This window comes from Drosophila erecta, unplaced genomic scaffold, assembly GCF_003286155.1.
Source record: "Drosophila erecta strain 14021-0224.00,06,07 unplaced genomic scaffold, DereRS2 tig00000000-arrow-pilon, whole genome shotgun sequence".
In the NCBI taxonomy this organism is placed as follows: Eukaryota; Metazoa; Arthropoda; class Insecta; order Diptera; family Drosophilidae; genus Drosophila; species Drosophila erecta.
Genome location: NW_020825194.1, coordinates 8,711,726 through 8,730,063, shown reverse-complemented (window position 1 = coordinate 8,730,063; position 18,338 = coordinate 8,711,726). Strand labels below are relative to the sequence as shown.

General features: G+C 45.1%; 5 protein-coding genes across 5 annotated transcripts; 3 read left to right on the top strand and 2 right to left on the bottom strand.

The window, feature by feature from the left end:
* The first annotated feature begins 102 nt into the window (after window positions 1-102).
* On the top strand, window positions 103-3,474 carry LOC6554168 (glucosylceramidase). The gene is made up of 9 exons (XM_001982074.3): window positions 103-231; window positions 288-430; window positions 641-800; window positions 858-1,005; window positions 1,061-1,381; window positions 1,439-1,568; window positions 1,659-1,772; window positions 1,826-2,349; window positions 3,093-3,474. The coding sequence occupies exons 1-9, from the start codon at window positions 180-182 to the stop codon at window positions 3,190-3,192; spliced, it is 1,692 nt and encodes a 563-aa protein (XP_001982110.1). The 5' UTR covers window positions 103-179; the 3' UTR covers window positions 3,193-3,474.
* A 1,818-nt stretch (window positions 3,475-5,292) lies between these two features.
* LOC6554345 (alpha-tocopherol transfer protein-like) lies at window positions 5,293-6,457 on the top strand. The gene is made up of 3 exons (XM_001982073.3): window positions 5,293-5,603; window positions 5,665-6,037; window positions 6,126-6,457. Exons 1-3 carry the CDS (start codon window positions 5,311-5,313, stop codon window positions 6,378-6,380), a joined length of 921 nt encoding a protein of 306 aa, XP_001982109.1. The 5' UTR covers window positions 5,293-5,310; the 3' UTR covers window positions 6,381-6,457.
* A 194-nt stretch (window positions 6,458-6,651) lies between these two features.
* Window positions 6,652-8,465, top strand: LOC6554344 (alpha-tocopherol transfer protein-like). Its single transcript, XM_001982072.2, has 3 exons — window positions 6,652-6,978; window positions 7,261-7,633; window positions 7,693-8,465. The coding sequence occupies exons 1-3, from the start codon at window positions 6,677-6,679 to the stop codon at window positions 7,951-7,953; spliced, it is 936 nt and encodes a 311-aa protein (XP_001982108.1). The 5' UTR covers window positions 6,652-6,676; the 3' UTR covers window positions 7,954-8,465.
* Window positions 7,967-13,438, bottom strand: LOC6554343 (myogenic-determination protein). The gene is made up of 5 exons (XM_001982071.3): window positions 12,403-13,438; window positions 11,477-11,599; window positions 11,331-11,405; window positions 8,348-8,426; window positions 7,967-8,292 (listed from the first exon to the last, which is right to left on the bottom strand). Exons 1-5 carry the CDS (start codon window positions 12,928-12,930, stop codon window positions 8,099-8,101), a joined length of 999 nt encoding a protein of 332 aa, XP_001982107.1. The 5' UTR covers window positions 12,931-13,438; the 3' UTR covers window positions 7,967-8,098.
* A 1,029-nt stretch (window positions 13,439-14,467) lies between these two features.
* Window positions 14,468-16,162, bottom strand: LOC6554342 (spaetzle-processing enzyme). Its single transcript, XM_026975891.1, has 4 exons — window positions 15,994-16,162; window positions 15,768-15,935; window positions 14,928-15,711; window positions 14,468-14,861 (listed from the first exon to the last, which is right to left on the bottom strand). Exons 1-4 carry the CDS (start codon window positions 16,094-16,096, stop codon window positions 14,468-14,470), a joined length of 1,449 nt encoding a protein of 482 aa, XP_026831692.1. The 5' UTR covers window positions 16,097-16,162.
* Between the last annotated feature and the right edge of the window lie 2,176 nt (window positions 16,163-18,338).

The window sequence follows — 18,338 nt, the reverse complement described above, 5'->3', positions numbered from 1 at the left end:
AAGTGGGATCGCCCCACTGGCGACGACTCGCCGGTCCGGCCGCTTTATCAGATTAACAGCTGAGCGGGGTCAAGTGGCATTCGAAAACATAAACATCAAATTGAGTGAAATTCGTTTATCAGCTCAGTTGTGGACGGGCCCTTGAGCTGATCGCATTGTCTGCGGTCCGAGTTGCCGATATGAAGACACCTTGGCTTGGCTTTCTTTTCGCACTGGTGGCCAGCTCGGCAGGTGAGCGGGAATACAATGAATGCATGTCATGAAACTCATTCATGAAACGCTTGCAGGTGCTACCGACTGGCAGCTACCCTGCGATTTGCGCGAAACGAGCCATGGCAGCGTGTGCGTCTGCAACAGCACCTACTGCGACTACCTGGAGCAGCCGCAGCTTGCTGATCCCTCGCAGATTGTGGTGATTAGCAGCAGCAAGGTGAGTCCAGGACCGTCTACAGTCGCGGTCACAACAATAGCTATTTGCCGAGCTCAGTTATGCGGATTAGCTTCAGAGCCGGCTTGGAATAGTTTGCTTATCTGCTGCGGCTTGTCATGCTCTAAAATTTATTGATTAGCGCAACGGATTTGAACTTGATTAGTTCTTAGTACTTATTAATTATATGCCAGTATTTTTGTTGTTCTTCAGGATGGCCTGCGCTTCAAGAAGACGACGGGGGATCTTTCGGAGAACAAGCCCATTACAATCGACGACAAACAGTTCACCGACGAGAACTTCAACGCAGATGCGATTCTGGTGGATCAGGAGAGAGCCTGGTTGCAGTTGGCCAACATTCCCCAGAGCCTGTGTAACTGAAACTGCAGCAGCGCTATAGAAACTAATGCTCAAGGAACTCCTATTTCAGTTATTAATGCCAGCATTAGGACATATCGCATATCGGTGAAACGGGAGCAGCGCTTTCAAAACGTCTCCATTTTTGGCGGCGCCTTCACGGGAACAGTCTCGTACTTGCTCAAGGAACTACCGGCAGCACTACAGGATCATGTCTATAAGTGCGCTGGATATAACGCTGAAAACATAAACTACTATGAGAGTATTACCTTGCAGATCCTACTTCCATCCGGTTGGAATTGCCTACAACACCATACGAATGTCCATTGGAGGCTCCGACTTTGACATGGAGCCCTGGGCGTATAATGAATGGCCTCGTCATGATCTGAAATTGAGCAACTTTAGCGAACTCGATCCGCGGGATCTGCAGAAAGTGGAGCAACTGAAACGCCTCAAGGCAATTGGCAAGGTGGATGAACTGAAGATAATGGGCGCCGCGTGGAGTGCTCCAACCTGGATGAAGAGCAACGAGCGCTGGACAGGATTCGGGCAGCTGAAATCGGAATATTACCAAACCTGGGCCCTGTACCACCTCAAGTGAGACCACTCTGGCCATTTCATTTCCCATTTATGAGGGACTGGCTCTTCTTGCAGATTTCTCGAACTCATGCGGGCTAAAAATATGCCGATTTGGGCCATATCCACTGGCAATGAGCCGTTAAACGGCGTCATTGGCTTCTTTTTTGTACACTTCATGAGCATGGGCTGGACGCCCTGGCAGCAGGTATGTATGAGCCATTTCGCATTGGTTGGATGGCCACTGGCCATCGATCACGTTTCTGGCTATTAAGCATGTCGGCATTTTCTCGACCAGGCTATCTGGCTGAACGACAATCTGGGCCCGACCATCAGGAACTCGACGGAGAGCAAGGTGCTCATCTTTGGCAACGACGATCAGCGCTACACCTACCCAATGTGGTTCCGAAAGGTATGCGGATAGCTCAAAAAGATATCAAATATATACACATATATATTCCTTAGATGCGCTCCTCCCGCAGCAATTCGCTGTCCTACTTGGATGGCCTAGCTGTCCACTGGTACTGGGATGAACTGATAGGTCCACAGCTGATTGACCAGGCGCACACGGATATGCCCAACAAGCTGCTGTTGAACACGGAGTCCTGCATTGGCGATAAGCCATGGCAGACCCATGGTCCCGAGCTGGGCAGCTGGCAGCGTGGTGAGAGCTACATGAGGGCTTATACCCAGGACCTAGCGCACAACTTCAATGGCTGGCTGGATTGGAATCTAGTGCTGGACGAACGGGGCGGCCCGAACTACGTGAACAACTTTGTGGACGCTCCGATCATTGTGAATGCCACGAGTCGGGCCGAGATATACAAACAGCCGATCTTCTATGCCATTGGCCACTTCTCCAAGTTCCTGCCGCCGGAATCCGTGCGCATCGAGACGCGAATCGAGAAGCAGGGCAATCCCTTCACCCAAATCAGTGCTGTGGGCTTCCAGCGACCGGACGGCAGTGTGGCGTTGATCATCTACAATGGGTAAGTGCACTCGAGGAAAAGATTCAGATTTGCAGTTTTTTTTTCAAATTTCCGTTCGAAATTTGGCCAAAACACTCAAAATAATGGTTCAAAAGTGGTGTGTCATACCTTGTTAGACTCGAAATTACATTTCCAATCGATTGGCATTCAAATTTGAAAAAAAAATTTTTTTTAATTTTTTGCAAAATTTTGTGATGTTACCCCTTACAAAAAATGAGAAAATTGGGCCAAAATAAATTTTTTTTAACTTCACCAAAAAGCGATGGGAATTGTTAGCATTGGTTATTAGCTGCAAAAATCGGTTATTATTTTTACTGTCGGACTATTTTTAGCCAAGTTATGATGGAAAAACACTTCGTAAATACTCAATTTTAGCCAAACTCGTTTTTCTGGTTTTTCGCCCAAAAGCAATGCGACTTTTGACCAAAACATAAATTATATTGATCCATATATATTGACATACCTCCTATCGGAATTTTAAATTATAAATCTGAAAAAACTTTTTTTTTAAATGGTTCAAGAAAGTATAGAGAAGTAACATACTTGTAACATACCAAATGATTTTTCTAAGTGCTTGGCGCACATCTATTTCGAGTTGCATCTGCGATGGTGCCGCTTAAGTGCGTCAACTTAATTGCCGCCAGCATTGCAATTCACTTTTATGAATGCCTCTAATGGCCGCCCCGCACTCTGCGACTTTTATCAAAAATATATTCTAAGATCCCGAATCCGTAATCTTGCAGCCAAAACCAGCCGGTGGACGTGGCCCTCGATGATAGCCAGCGTGGAGCGATCAATCTCCGCCTGCCGCCGCGCTCCTGGCACACGGTGCTCTACAAATGAGGTTCCCCTTCCGGGAACCCGACTAGATACTAGGACAGGAGTGGGGGTGGGTCCAGCTGCCGCTGCCCAGAGGACCAATTGAGGCTCAAGTGACGGCGGCGCAGCGGAAGCCAATAAATTGCGCTGAACAGGATGAGCAGGATAATGGACGCAGGACGCAAGGAGCTGGGGACTCGAATGCCAGGATGTAATGCCTGGTATGCGTAGACAACGGAAATTTGTTTAAGCTGCTCAATTTGCCGGAACGTGTCTGTTTACAATGAAATTTCATTTGCCGTTTAATTTTCGTTTCTTTTTTTTGGTGTATGGGGATCGTACTGGGACGTTCCATGTATAGAGAAGATGGTATATGGGAACATATAGGAACATAGCGCGGATCAAGTTGAGTGACAACTGGCAGTCGAGCGGGAACTTATACGGCCAACCGAATATTATCTTTAGGCTAGCGCTGCGGTGTCTGGTCTATTTGTTCAATATGCTCTATAAATATGATTGTCAATTGAGCGGCAAGCAAATGCATTTTCCCACTTTCCCGCATTTTCCGCGCTCTCTCCCTCGCACTTGGCGCACAAAATGGGGCGTTTTATGTAAGTCTATAAATTAAAACATGAAACGCTTATAAGCCCATATGACTGTTGCTTGTGGCAGCAATGACCTTTCATTTTGTTTTGATAAAATGTTTTAAAGAACATAAACTTTGCAATTGACTATCTGCTTTTTTTATTTGAGAGCTATGAAACTTTGTTATTTTTATAAATCTTAGTGCACAATGTTCTATAAATAAAATGTATTATAAGCAAATAGTAACTTTGTTATTTTTATAAATCTTAGTGCACAATGTTCTATAAATAAAATGTATTATAAGCAAATAGTAATCACACATAAACATAAACATAGTGATGAAGACGTCTAAGCGCCTATTCATGGACTAAATATTTATGTAGAAACATATTAAAATAGGTCTATACTTCATCACAGCTCTTAAGTGCAAATGCCACTCTGCAGACGAATTGAGACGTCATCATGAAGACCATATCATACCCTTTTGTGTCAAGACTCTCAGCGATTCCTTGAGGCATCCATCACTTGCGTCAAGTGCAGCATATGCGTTCCGAGGGTTTGGTAGCATATCTGAAGTGCTTACAACAAAATACACTTATCAGCACTGAGTGTGTCCATTACATGCCCCCATCCACGCCCTCACCCTCACCCTTTCTGCCCCAGGAAAGTAGTTGCAACATTGGGCAATGTGTCGGGTGCAATGATGCAGTGCAGCGGGCTGTTAATGAGGCTCATTATTAATATGGCAACGATATGTTTGCGTCATGAGCAATGAGCTGGCTGCAAAGGGAACTTACACGCGCGGCCCTGTCATCAGGAAGATCAAAGCACAGCCTCCACTGGAAGTGCTCACTCCAGGTCCCATACCCATGGCCGTAATGTGTTATGAGTTATTGGCGGAGTGGGAAGATGATCCGCTTCCTGGGAGCCCGGATCGCCAGTTCTTCGGTTCTCCGGCTTGTCAGCAGCTGACAGCGCCATGTCACAGCAATTTGCCCGGCCGTAGGTGTTCCATGTCAACTGCAGCAGCACATCGCCACCTAGCCGGGATGTCGGTGTGTAATGCCCTCTGACAGGCACTCAAATTGAATGCTCACAGCGAACTGGATGCCATTTAGCGTTAGATTTATTTCGGGCATTAAGCGCGGATCGCATTTCAAAAGAGAGTACTCGTACACTGGCCAAAATGGGGACAAGCCGATAAGACAAGCCATGCCATAATAAGATACACTTTGTTCCCAGTGCATCTGCATCCACTTCCAAAATGTGCACGAGTAGGGCACTTAAGAGATCTCTTCAGACAGGCGCCGGATGTGCGCTATTTCTCCCATCCACTGCCAAACATACTTGTATCCGAATTCCACTTTCCGAGCTGGAAAAAGTGCAAGTTACAAATGCGTGTGGATAAGCATAGCGCCGTGCAGCGGTCGTACTTTCCCAATCCGATTCGCCTACGCGATAAGATTAGATTAGGGGCCACCCACCCACAGATGGGGAGCATGGATAGGCAAATTAGATGGGCCAAATGCCGTCAAACAGCGCAGAGCCGTTACCAAAATGCGACGTTCGCTCTCGCCGACACTGGCCAAGTTGGCCGAGCAGGAGGTGAACGAGACGCCCGACAGGATTCAGCAGGACATCATCATACTGCGCGTCTGGATTCGCCAGCAGCCGCATCTGCGCGCCCGCACGGATGTGGACTTCCTGATCGCATTCCTGAGGCGCTGCCGTTACAGCTTGGAGGAGACGAAGCGCCGGATCGATCGCTACTTCACCCACTACAACCTATTTCCGGAGATCATGAATAACCGCTGTGTGACGCAAAGACTGCTGGACATCAATCGCATGGGGTGAGCTAGGTTCATGCCATTAAGGTTAGTCATGTATCGGAAGTCCGGGTTTTGCTTGCAGTGTTTGTCTCTATCCGGATATGCCAAAGGGCGACAGTCGCAGTGCCATGTTCATAGCCCGTTTTGGCCAATTCGATCCCAATCTGTACATGCTGCGCGAGATCTATCACTTCTCCTCGATGGCCATGGAGGTGATTGCGCTGGAGAATGACTACGCCTCCCTGGCGGGCATCTGCGAAATCATCGACCTCGAGGGCGTCAACTCGGATAAGATGCGCCGATTTGATAGGGTTCTGTTTCGCAAGTGGTGGAACTGGCTCTACAATTGCAGTCCGCTCAAAGTGAAGGAGATGTACATCATAAACATGCCCAAGGATATTCAGGGTACCGTCATGTTCCTGTACAACGTACTCAGCATGCAAGTCAACTATCCGGTGGGTACTAGTACCTTCAGCGGCATGTCATCTAAGAACATTACTTTCATAGAGTAACCCCTAAGATAGATGTGTTCACTCATTGCAGATACGCGTTCTGAGGAACAGCGAAGAGCTCATCGAGCACATTGGCAAGGAATCGCTGCCGGAGGAGTATGGCGGCACCAACGGGCATTTGGGTGAATGTGTGGCCTACATGGAGGACCTGTTGAATAGCTATCGCGGTTATTTCGAGCAGGACTGCAACTACGGCACCATTGAGGAGCTGCGACACGGTGAAATAGCCACGTACGAGGCGGAATTCGGAGCCAGTGGCTCCTTCCGCCGCCTCAACTGGGATTGATACTAGCTCCGGAAGCAGGAAACCTAGCAACTGCCTCAATCGCGTTTATCCATAGAAAGCATTCCAAACTCTGCTGTAGTCGATCAATTAAAGATAACTTCCACCTATCACCTATCTATGCGCTCGTGTATCTATATCTAACTGGCTGCCGACGGGTTTCGGGTCGCCGTTCCAGCTGGTTTACAAGGTGTTGCCCAGATTAGATAGTGCCACCACCGCAAATGCCAATACCAGCACGATCCAGGGCAGTGCGTCAGTGATTTTGGCATTCAGTTAGCATTGAACCGAGCGCCGGAATGGCGACCACCCTGAGAACCCTCGACCCAAAGCTGGCGGCGCTGGCCAGGAGCGAGTGCAACGAGGAGCAGGCCCAGCGATCGGCGATTATAGCCACCCTTCAGACATGGATCACCAAGTCGCCGCACCTCAAGGCGCCCACGGATGAGCAGCTCGTCCTGGCCTTCCTGCGGCGTTGCCGTTTCAGCCAGGAGGAGACCAAACGGCGGTTCGACAACTACTACTCCTTGCGCAACGTGTTCCCGGAGGTTCTGGGCTCACGCCAGGTGGACGAGGCCCTGCTCACCCAGCTGCAAAGAGGGTTAGTTAAGTTAGTTAGCCATATTTGGTAGCTACCCTTTTCTGAGCCACGCATTCCACGGGCCATTTAAATGCGCCCTTCTAATCAGTGGTGTCAAACGTAACAAATGGTATTGAACTTTATCTACAATAATTTATTCACTATCTATGTACATTACTGGCTGAAAATTAGTTGCGTGTTATGAAATGTTACTACTTCAAAGAACTGCGACTGACGTTACTTGCAATTCCTATTTCGGGAAGACAAAAGATACACTAGTGGATTTGTATTTTCTAATTACAGAATCCATGTGATACCCATGCGACCTGTGAGTCCCGAGGGCCCAAGGGTTATCATCTCGCAATTCCGAAACATCGATCCCAAGAAGTCGAATCCCCGCGAGGCCTTCAAACTGGTCTTCATCATGCTGGAACTACTGGCTCTGGAGTGCGACAATGCCTCCATTTCCGGGCTCGTGTGGGTTGTGGATGCCAGAGATGTTACCATGGAGCAGATGATGCAATACGATCCCTTCCTGCTGAAGAAGGCCTTTGCGCTGGTGGACCAATGCATACCACTGCGATTTGTGGAGATTCATATGATCAACATGCGCAAGGAGGGACAAACCATTTTCAATTTTGTGACCAAGTTTTTACCCTCCAAGCTGCCTTTCAAGGTGGGTCATTCACAAATGTTTATAGTACTTTGTCTTAACCTGGCTGATTTTCAAACCAGTTCGTGGTCCACAAAAAGTCGGAGGATCTGTACCAGCATCTGCCCAGAGATGCGATGACCATCGAGTATGGGGGCACCAATGGATATCACGCAGAGGCAGTCGATCACTGGCGCCAGAAGCTGCTGGACAGCAAGGATTACCTGGCCAAGGACGCCCAGTACGGCACCAATGAGAAACTGCGCATCGGATTGGCCAGTGCCTGGGCCAGTGGAGAGCTGGACGGGATGAGCGGTTCCTTCCGCAAGCTGGAGCTGGACTAAGTGTAAACAGACTCTGTTCTTTGAATTACCATTTAATTAAGTGCTAATGCTATACAACTAATTTAGGGCCTATTCGGGTCACTGGGTATCTCGTGTATCCTCTTAAAAATAGCTTTACAATTGCCTAAGGTGCTGATACTTAAAGCTAAGTGCTGCATTTCCGCTTGAAGTTCACGTGCAGAGAGCTGGGTGCACTTGCTCCGGGTGTGGGCGGCGACTGGGAATCTGCAGCTGAGGGCGTGGCCTTGTTGTGAATGGGACTCGTGGTGCTCTTGTTGATGCTCTGAACAATCAAGTTCAGACAGTCCAAACTGGAGCCATTTGCATTGCCCTCAAAGTCTATACAAATATAATTTATATAAATATTTAAAATATGTTATCACTTTTTTTGTACCTGTAAACTGGCCATATTTCTCCATGTGCTTGTTGTAAAAACTAAGTTTATCTTCTAGATAAGCGCCAGCATAAGAGCTCTGCAAGGAAAAAGATACAGAAATTGAAATGGAAAAATCTTTTAGTTGGCCCCGAGCGAAATTGGGAAAACAATAAATTACAGAAAAGTGTCGTCGGGGAAATGACAACGTCAACTTGGCCAACAAGTGCCATACAGAATGCAGTCTAATGATGGGATTAAGCCAAAATTTATGCCAGTAAAGCGGCTCCACAGGCCAATTAAAATGCATTGAACCACCGCGCTCTGGTTGTAGTGGTGCCACTGCCCCATTGTCTGCCCCAACATTGTGGGGCATTGTGTGCACCACACTGCGGCACACTGGGCAATTAAATTCATTTTCGCATACGCAGACGACAAGGCATCCGGAGATTCGCTCGGGATTTCATTAGAAAAACTGCTCGCTATAACGCCGATGCTAAGCAAATTATAATTGCCACTTCTGGGTGGGTTTTCCTTGGGTTTCCCCGCCCCCCAGTCCGCGTCTGGTGCATCCAGAGTGCCGTCACATCGTCTGCAAGGATCGGCAAATACAGGGCATCCCATGGCGTATTTGTGTATTTTTATACACATTTTTAGCGGGAAACAAAGTACGCAGTAGCAGAACAACAGCACAGAACTCAAACTAAACTGAACGGGAGCAGATGAACTCACACTGCACTTTTATAAAGCGATTTATCATTTTTCAAGCGTTTAGTGACAGCCTGCGCTCAATATGCCACAGGCAGCAAGCGGATGCACTGGGAAAAATGACACGACAACAGCACATCTAGGTTAACAGCAGTAAAGGCTTCGAATGACACGATAGTGCTAAATATTGAATAATTACTTGGAAAATAAATTAGCAATTTAAAAACCATTTCTAAAAAGTATTTCTAGACAACTTTTTCTAGCGCAGCTTTTTGCTGTGTACTGTCTTGCATGTCTGTATGGTATTTCGGTGTATTCTATATTTTTGAGCATATATCATGCGTTGTATCTGAATGAAATGCCACTTATCCCTTGGGCATTCCGAGTCTGGGGTTGCGTAAAGATTTTAAGCCGCCTTTTGGCGCGTTCCCCTTAGAAGTTCTCCACCGATCTGTGCGCATGTAACGGATATGCGGCATTATGCGATTTGCTAGCCGCAAGCTGCAAGAGTTTGTGGCGTGAAATATGCTTTTAATATGCTTAGCCCAGTTTGAAAATATCGCCACTTCCGACATCGCTAAAATAAATGCTACTTGTTAGATATCTACATTGGTAGAGATTCACTTGAGGCAGTAATGTTGATGATTAATTTGAAAATAATTTTATTTTATCTTGTTTGGACTGTTCTTCCAAGAAACGGTGACAAAAATACGTTCTTCACAAAATTACGTTCTCTCAATAATTTACAAAATCATTACTAATTGTTTTCAATTCACATAAAATATTTGGTCATCTAAAAGTGTAGCTTTAAAGCAATTTAAAGATAACAAAAGTGTTCAGTAGCATATATGTATATAGCTGATAATAGTTTTTAACTGAAGGGTAGGGAATCCGATCAATCCTGACTCACTATCAGCGAACATTATACAATGGAAACCACATCTTGCACCCAAAAGGCTATATCTCAACACCTCGATTATGGCTATCATTATTGCGTAGACATTTGACTGATAGACGAACTGTGTATATCGCAAGTAGAACCATTTATTGGCGACTTATTGAGATAAGAAAACTTATGGGAAAACTGGGGTGCACATTTCGTGTTGGAAGCAGTTCAAAAGGAAATCTTCTACTTAAGACGCCGGGGTTTAAAAATACACGGGCTCCAAATGAATGGATATGGATGAGATGGATGGATTGCCAGGGTCTGAGATGCATTTGAATGTCTGCACGTTTGGCGCACTGCCAGTTTTTAATCAAACTATGGCCGCACATTAATATCTGCCAATGGGGTGGTGGGGCAGGGTGGCCGGGTGGCAGTCAACATACAAATACGCTAAGTTTTATGCTAAATTAACAAATTTGTACATTAAAAATGCGCAGAACTTAAGCAAACTGCATGGAAATTACTCAACGCAGGCCAGCCCGAAAAAAAGAGGGCGTTGAAGATGATGGCAAAAATGTTTGCATAATTGTTGACAATTTGTTGCCCTGTCATTGGGGAGTAGGTATGCATGTACAACCCGCTCCCGTTGCCCCACTTTTCGCGTGCCCCCACCAGCACCAGCCAGGCCATATCTTGCAACACCTTTCGAAGAAGAACATCCCGAGATCTTGTCATGTTTTTCCTGTGCAATTTGTCAACTGCCACATCGGTTTTTGTTCCACGTCGCAGGGAAACTATTATGAAACAGAGAAGCAGAGAAAATTCCTGCTCGATGGCTGCTCCAATGAATTTGTTGAAATTAATTTACAACACGATTTCCATTCGAGCTTATAAAAAGAAAATTTATTTATTGCCTTTCACTAAATGCAGACAACGACCCTTTCCCTGCCACCCTAAATTCTCCGGCTATTTGTCTTCTGCCTTCTGTTTTTTTCACGTCTTTGTTATGGAAGTTTGGGGCCTGCTGCTCCACCTACAACTAGGCAAACTTTCTCGATCATAACTCATAATATGCAATGTGATTCACAGGAGAGGTTGGCTTGCCGGCGGAGCCCGTATTATTAAATGGAACGTCAGCGAACGCATAAATTCCGGTCAGCAGATACAACAGATTCGGGTTGGGATGGGATGACTACTTCGGGGATCCGAGAACGTAAACGTATATTCATGTTTTTCATGTTCGCCATTGCGACGGACCAGACCCTGAGATTTTGATGAATGTGCGTGTCGCCAAAGAAAAATGTACGAACGCGTTGCTCATGCATGAGAATTTTACGAGATAATAATTGCGGAACGATAACCATCCGATATACTGGGCTTATATTAATTGGCGTTCAGCGGAAAACTTACCAGATAATCGGACTGGCAGCTTTTGCCGCTTAGACTGGGCGCCAGGTTGTCGCCATCGCGTGTGGGATTGGATTCCTGGGATTTTGATAAAGTACGAAACGATTTAGCAATGGTCTGCTAGTCCAAGTTAGATATGACCACACTACCTGTAGCAGATCCTCCAGGCTCTCGATGTACTCGATGGCATTGCGCAGTATCTCGACCTTCGGCAGGCGCTGGTTGGGATTGGATGATGTGCGTCGCTTGAGGATCTCGAAGGCCTCGTTAACCTAGAATGTGAACAGCACAATAATAATCAATTAATGGCCATCGCTGAAATCATGGAAAACCATTAGGCGCGCCATAAAAATACACACAACACCAGGCGTGTTCCCCTTTAAGTGGCTCTTTAATAAAACATATTTTAAGTTAAATAGAGCATTAAATTTTCAACAATTAAACCGTTCGCCCGTCGTCTGTCTCTTTATGACAGCTACCACCCCCCACCATTCCCGGAAAATTCCCCCCACTGGGCTCCCCCGATCTCCGACTTTCACTAATGTCTCTATGTGGAGCTATAAATACGTGTGGTTCAGCCAAAACTTTTACGACCGTCGAACTCATAAATGCCGCTGTTTAACTCTTGGTCTTGGCAAATGTTTGTGTTTTACGCATGTTGGGTGGTTTCCCTTTCTGCGCTTCATGTCAATGGATCCTCCCTGGTGGCGATGTGTTAATTTGTGGAGTGCCAGTCCAACCTAATGACATTACTACAAAGTTGCACTCCTCGAGGGGAATCGCAGGGGAATCGCAACTGTGCTGTGATCTATTTTTAAGATCGCCCGAGGATTAACATTAAATATGTGAGAGAGGGTACAGAGATGTCCTAATATCCCAGCTCTATCCTAAGCAGTTTAGTGTTCCTCAATTATCCTTATAAGTTCTTAGGAAAGCATTTTTACTTATTACTTATTTTTCACACCACATAACATGTGTTTTGTATTTAAAGAATATTTTTAAATTATTCGTTTCAAAGGAGTCTGTGTTTTGCTATAGGGATCTGCTGCAGCACTTGTATCTAATTGATGCCCACCTTCCGCAGTCTCCGGCGCTCCCGCATGGTGGCCGCTTTCCGGCGGTCCACGGTGACGCTCTTCTTTTTGCACGCCTTGCATGCCCACGTGAGGCATGGCCTGGAGGATTGGGCGGAGGAGCAGACGAGGGGCGCCAGGACGTGCTCCTCGGAGCTGAGACTGCTGTTCTCGTCATCGTAGTCGGTGGTGTAGATGGGCGACGGCGTCATATTCATGCCCAGCGGCTTGTCCAGCTCTGCCGGATGACTTGCCTGGCCGTAGTTGCACGAGGTACCCGATCCGGTGGCTGAGATCGCAGTGGCGCCACCATTTCCCGCAGTCGACGCATCGCCGACGGCATTGAAGCGGCTGAAGAAATTCTGGAGGGTCTGGTGTGGATTCTGGCCGGGATGGGCTATCTGATTCTGTTGGCCATAGGCGCTGTATCCGTATCCAGGATGTGGCTGCTGACCATAGCCATTGTTGTACTCCTGCTTGATGGTGTGAGCCGCTGGCATTGCACTACTGCCACTATTGTATTTGGTCATGGTTGGGTCACTTCACTTCGATTTTATTATAATTTACAAAACAATTTTGCTCGTTCAACAAGTTGCAGGTTTTACTTGGTTGTAAATATTTCGATTTTTCAGCTATTTTCAGTCATTTGTTTATTACACTATCTCAACGTTGTCTTAGCTCTTTTTAAGGTATATTACTAGAACTATTAGCACTTTGTTAGGGCCTATTTTTTGTGTTTAAGTTGAAGTTGAGTTGAAGTTTGATAACACACAAGTTTTAAGCGATAATTATAAGTTTCCTGTTCCTTAAATGGGAGTAACTGTTAACCATTTTTGGCATTACACTTTGTTGATAATTTTGAAATATATTTAGCGCGATTTGCGAGCCGTACGCGATATTATGTACCGCCCTCCGTGGCAATCGCAACACATTTGGTGACAATACCCAAGAAGACAAGATCGGGGCCCCCAGATGTGCTCGCGATCCTCTCGGTGTGCGGATGCTGCTGCGTTTTGAGTGGCTGAGTGGCTGAGTGGCTCTCGAGTGGTTCCTATTTTTAGGGGCGCCACGCCATTAGACGACATTGGCGGTTCTCGAAGGCAGAAGGACGCTGCCGCAGGCCACGCCCACCCCCATTGACTTTGGTGAGTTTTCTAACACGATTTTCCGCTCAATGTGAAGCGTGTTTGTGAAAGGCTTAGTTCGCATGGAGGGAAATCAAATAAATTCCATTTTACCTGGCCAGCGATTAGTGGACGGGGGCATAAATTAGCTTTCGGTGAGCTGAGCAATTCGTTAATGTGACACTTTTAGTGGAAAATCCGCCCCAGCCACACAGATCTCTTCAATGGCAGCCACTTTTCCATTGAGTTATAGTTGCAACGGCCGAGAAAAAACCGAGAAATTGAGCAAAAAGAAAAATAAATAAAATAGAAGCGGCCGAAATAGAAATAGTCAAAGAATTGTGTTTATTTATCGCCGCTCAGGCACAATATATATCTTTGGAAATCACCTTTAAATCTTCCCCAGCGATATTGTAAATCTTTTGTCTTAGGACCGTGGTTTGCTCGAGCACTTTCCATGCTCATTTTTCCACATTTCCCTCCCCATCTTTCCATTTTGTATCTTCTCCTCGCTTTTGCCACTTTGCCGCACTTTGATGGATGCTTTGTTTTGATTCGGTCTGATGGTATTTTGGTGGCAGAGCCTATTTGTTGTGCCACACGATAAGCCCAATTGTAAATTTAATCATTATCGCCTGTCTTTTTCGGCCTACTGGGCTACAAACAGGGTAAACTGGGTAAATTCTCAACTTAATCAACCAGTCAAAATCAGTGTGTGAATTCAATTTATTTATTTGTGTTATTTTAGCTAAAGAGCAGTTACATAAATAAATAAGTTAACTAATGATCATAATGATCAAATGATCCAGATCCAGATCCAGATCCAAATGAAATACATTCACTTAAATACAATGCAAGCTAGCGAAATACATTTACATAACAATAGCTTGATTGTTCTATAAAACGAAACCTTTGTGTGCTTCGAGGTTCCGCATGCAGAACTTTAGGGCTCCAACTTTGCTTTTATCCATTTGAAGAACGTACCAGTGACTGTGTAGAAAGTTCCAGTGTCCCCATCACATTTATATCCATATGATATGATACCTGCCACATACATGGATTTCTCGCCGCCATGATGAAGGCTTACCATCATGGGACCTCCGGAATCGCCATCACAGGCGTTATCTCCATACCGGCTACCCGCGCAGATTTGTGTTTCCGGGCGGTAGAACGATGTATCCTTGCAGTATTTTAAGCCTTCAAAAACGGTGGCGTACCTCAATACCGAACTATTTGCTTCAACTTCCGTTTGGCCCCAACCGGCTATTAACAAGGGCATATTACGTAAGTTGATGGGGTCCTTCAGCAAACAAATCGGTTGAATTTCTTTTGTATACCTAGGGAAGTATATAACCCTTAGTTGATAATGGGCGAATAAGGATGCCTAAGAAGGGAATACCCACCGAACTGGCACTTTGAGGCGCACCAGGGCGATGTCGCTCTCGAATCTCGATGTGTTAGCGTATGCTTCATGGACTTTAAAGTACTCCACATCGATCTCCACATAGGGGGCAGAGCAGGGTGGGCCATGGTCGCAGTCCGGATTCTTGTGGGTGTCATGCTCGCCCAGCCGCACTCTCCTTAGCACCAAGCCCTGACTTATAGATTCACCTCTGGTCACACAGTGGGCAGCGGTCAGCACGTAGCGTGTGTTGATCAGCGAGCCGGCACATTTGGACACGCTATTCGCGTATGGGCCTTTGCGTTTGCGTTTCTCGTAGATAAGCATGGCCATCCAAGGATACGCATTGGGCCTAACCACTCGGTCAAATTTATTTTCGAAGGGCGATGGTACTGGTCCACAGGACGATGGCAGAACGTTACCTGGCTCCAGGCAACAGGTGTAGAAGCGCTTCTCCAAACGTGTCTCGCTGGTATCGATGTTACACCATCTGTTGTCGGGTGAATGGGGCTTCGAATTTGGCAATGAAAGTTTAACATTCTTGTGGCACTTAATCCATGGGATACATCTTTGATTGGGATGGCAAACTGAAACTACTGTTTGGTAGTACTGTTTGGTGGTACTGTTTGTACCCTGCTTTGGACAGCAGTAAGAATTTTCGGCACATTGCCTTCTCATCAATCTTTTGTTGGCCATTTCATATCTCGGGGGTTTCTTGATGAGCTCCAAAGTAGGGCAGCTTCCGATGCGTGCACATATCTCATTGGATTCGCATTCAGCAAACTCTGTAGGGGATTCAAATTAGTGTACGGTAGAACGGATACTATCCGAAAATGATTACCTTCTCTTTCACAGTATACATAGACTCTTTTGCGAAGGTATTCTTCCAGAAAATCGATGCGACATATGCGGTTTATTGATGATTTCAGAATATCTATCGTCATCTTTTGGCCACTCAGCTGAAGACACTTATCGAGACTGATGCATTGCTTGTAGAATTCTTGATGGCCTGACAAAGTTCAAAATTAGAAACGAAGGCGTAGGCCGCTGATTTGGCAGCACTTTACCTCTATTTGGGCAGCAGTATTTTGCATTACCACATTGTCTGTCCTGTAATATTTCTTGCTTGTAGTTGGACGTTCTCATTTCCTCCGATTCCAGAAAGTACATCAAGGGTTCGCAATTTACAAGGTTTGTGCAGTGCTCACCAACGCCACAGTCGGGAAATTTTTTGGAAATCCCTGAAATCAGAAATATAAATATAAAAAAGGTTCGCAGATTGTTTGGTTATAATTTCATGGAACGCACTTTGCGGACCATACACGTTAATGGGCCTTAAAACTGATAATGATTGACTAACAAACAAAACATTTCATATACAGGGTGCGTTATGAAAGTAATGGTTTCATTGTCACGTAACTACCTGTCGTAGCACGCTCGGACCTGTCTGAAAATTTGGGGCGGAGTCTCTCCTTTCCAACGCGCTCGGTCTCAGTTCGCTCTGAGCAATAGAAGTGGTAGGACGTGTCATAGAGCGAAATCATTTTTTCTGTTGTGTCACGGTGCGATGGAGCGTTCGCTGGAACAGCGGTACGCCATAAAGTTTTGCTACGACAGGTAGTTTCGTGACAATGAAACCATGCGCATTACTTTTATAACGCACCCTGTAAACACAATAATTACTTACCATATCCCAACGACACTGACAGTAGAAGTCCATATGTGAGGAAACCAAAAGATACTTTCAGCATGTTTACTCAGCTTAAGCTTAAGCTTCGGGCAATATTAAAATTATTTCAAATACCTCACAGAATAATAATACTGAATTGTACGGAGTAGCTAAATTGTAGTGATAATTGTAAATTGTAATTAATTGTAGAAGCAAACCGAAGCTTGCAGCTAAAGCGTCTGCTGGCGCCCACTGCCTAAACTCAACTAAGTCGGATATGCTTGCTGAGAAAATACACTTAAGTTTTTGAGAGCATATGATTAATTTTCGAATCGAAATTGAATTGAATACCCCATACCCGCCACTCCGATTTTAGATTTAAGCATTTATTCCCTAAAAAGCCGACTACCCATGAAGTAATTACATATATGGCTTTTGTTATTCCATTTTTAATCCAAAAATATCCAATTTTTTACGCGGCGTATGCGTATTAATAATACATATTTAAGAGCCCACACATAGGGGGCGTGTTTCCAGTCGTATAGAAGGCATTGGCAACAGATGGCGCCTTTATTCAACGTCACAATTATTTTCAACATATCTGGCAGCGCTATTCTGTTGAATTAAAATTTTATTAATGTAGCTGTTATACCTACGAACCGTTAAGACTATATTTATACACATATTTATTAAAACAATAAATAAACAACAAATTTATATAAACAATAAATTTAAGTTACATCAGCTCACTTTAAAGTCATGGTTGTTGGCATTTACGTTTGCAAATTTGTTTGTTTGGTACAAGTGCTATGTATGAAAAAACTCCGCACTAGCTTTCAACTGACGCAATTTCGCCGAAATTTAGTGCATGCGCTTATCAGTCGTTCGTGTGTTTATTTTTATCAAGGTAATATCTGAGCGGAGGTTGTTATTTTGCTTGACATTCGAACTGCGGCACATCACTTCCCAATTAGAGCAATTAAGATCGAAGCTCTCCAATTGCACCTGTTGTTCAGTTTGCCTGTTGCCAGTTGGCAATTGAGGTTGTTGCTTTTGCATTTCGTGCTTTCCATTCATAAAATCGAGCTGCATGCGGCAACAGTGCGTATGAGTTACGTCAGCCATCGGATGTTTGCGAGTTTTTGGAGCATTCGCGATTGAGAGTGGAGAGTGGAGATGCGTAACTACACTTCTCTTCTCTGCGCGTTGAGAGCGCTCTCTGGGTAAAATGTGTAGAGCCAGAGAGTGGGAGAGAGAGTGGGGCAGCATCAAGGAGCTTGAATATCAAAAGTACACGGTAAAACAAAAATGGGAACTTCTGTTTAGTTTGATTATCCAAAATTAACTATTTAATTTATAATTAATTTAATAATTCTGTATGTTCGCCTTATATTTTTGTTACATTAAATTAAAAACGATATCGTTCCAGGAAGCAATTACGTTCATTTTCATTGGTAAATCTATAAAAATACTACTTTTATATATGAATATGATAAAAAGGCAACATTTTCCTGAGTGTCATTTGATGCATTTCAATGTCCCTTGTATTTCTTCAAAACTTGTATTAAATATCTGATACACATATGTATTTTTGCCGGGACTGGTTTGTAATGAAATCCGTCATTATTTTACCGTTTATGCTCGCTCAGCGAAATTCGCTGAAGAAGAGTTTGCCCAGGGGAATGGAGTGGAGGGGGGAGAGAGAAGGGGGAGCTTGGAGCATTATTTGAGAGCGAAAAACGG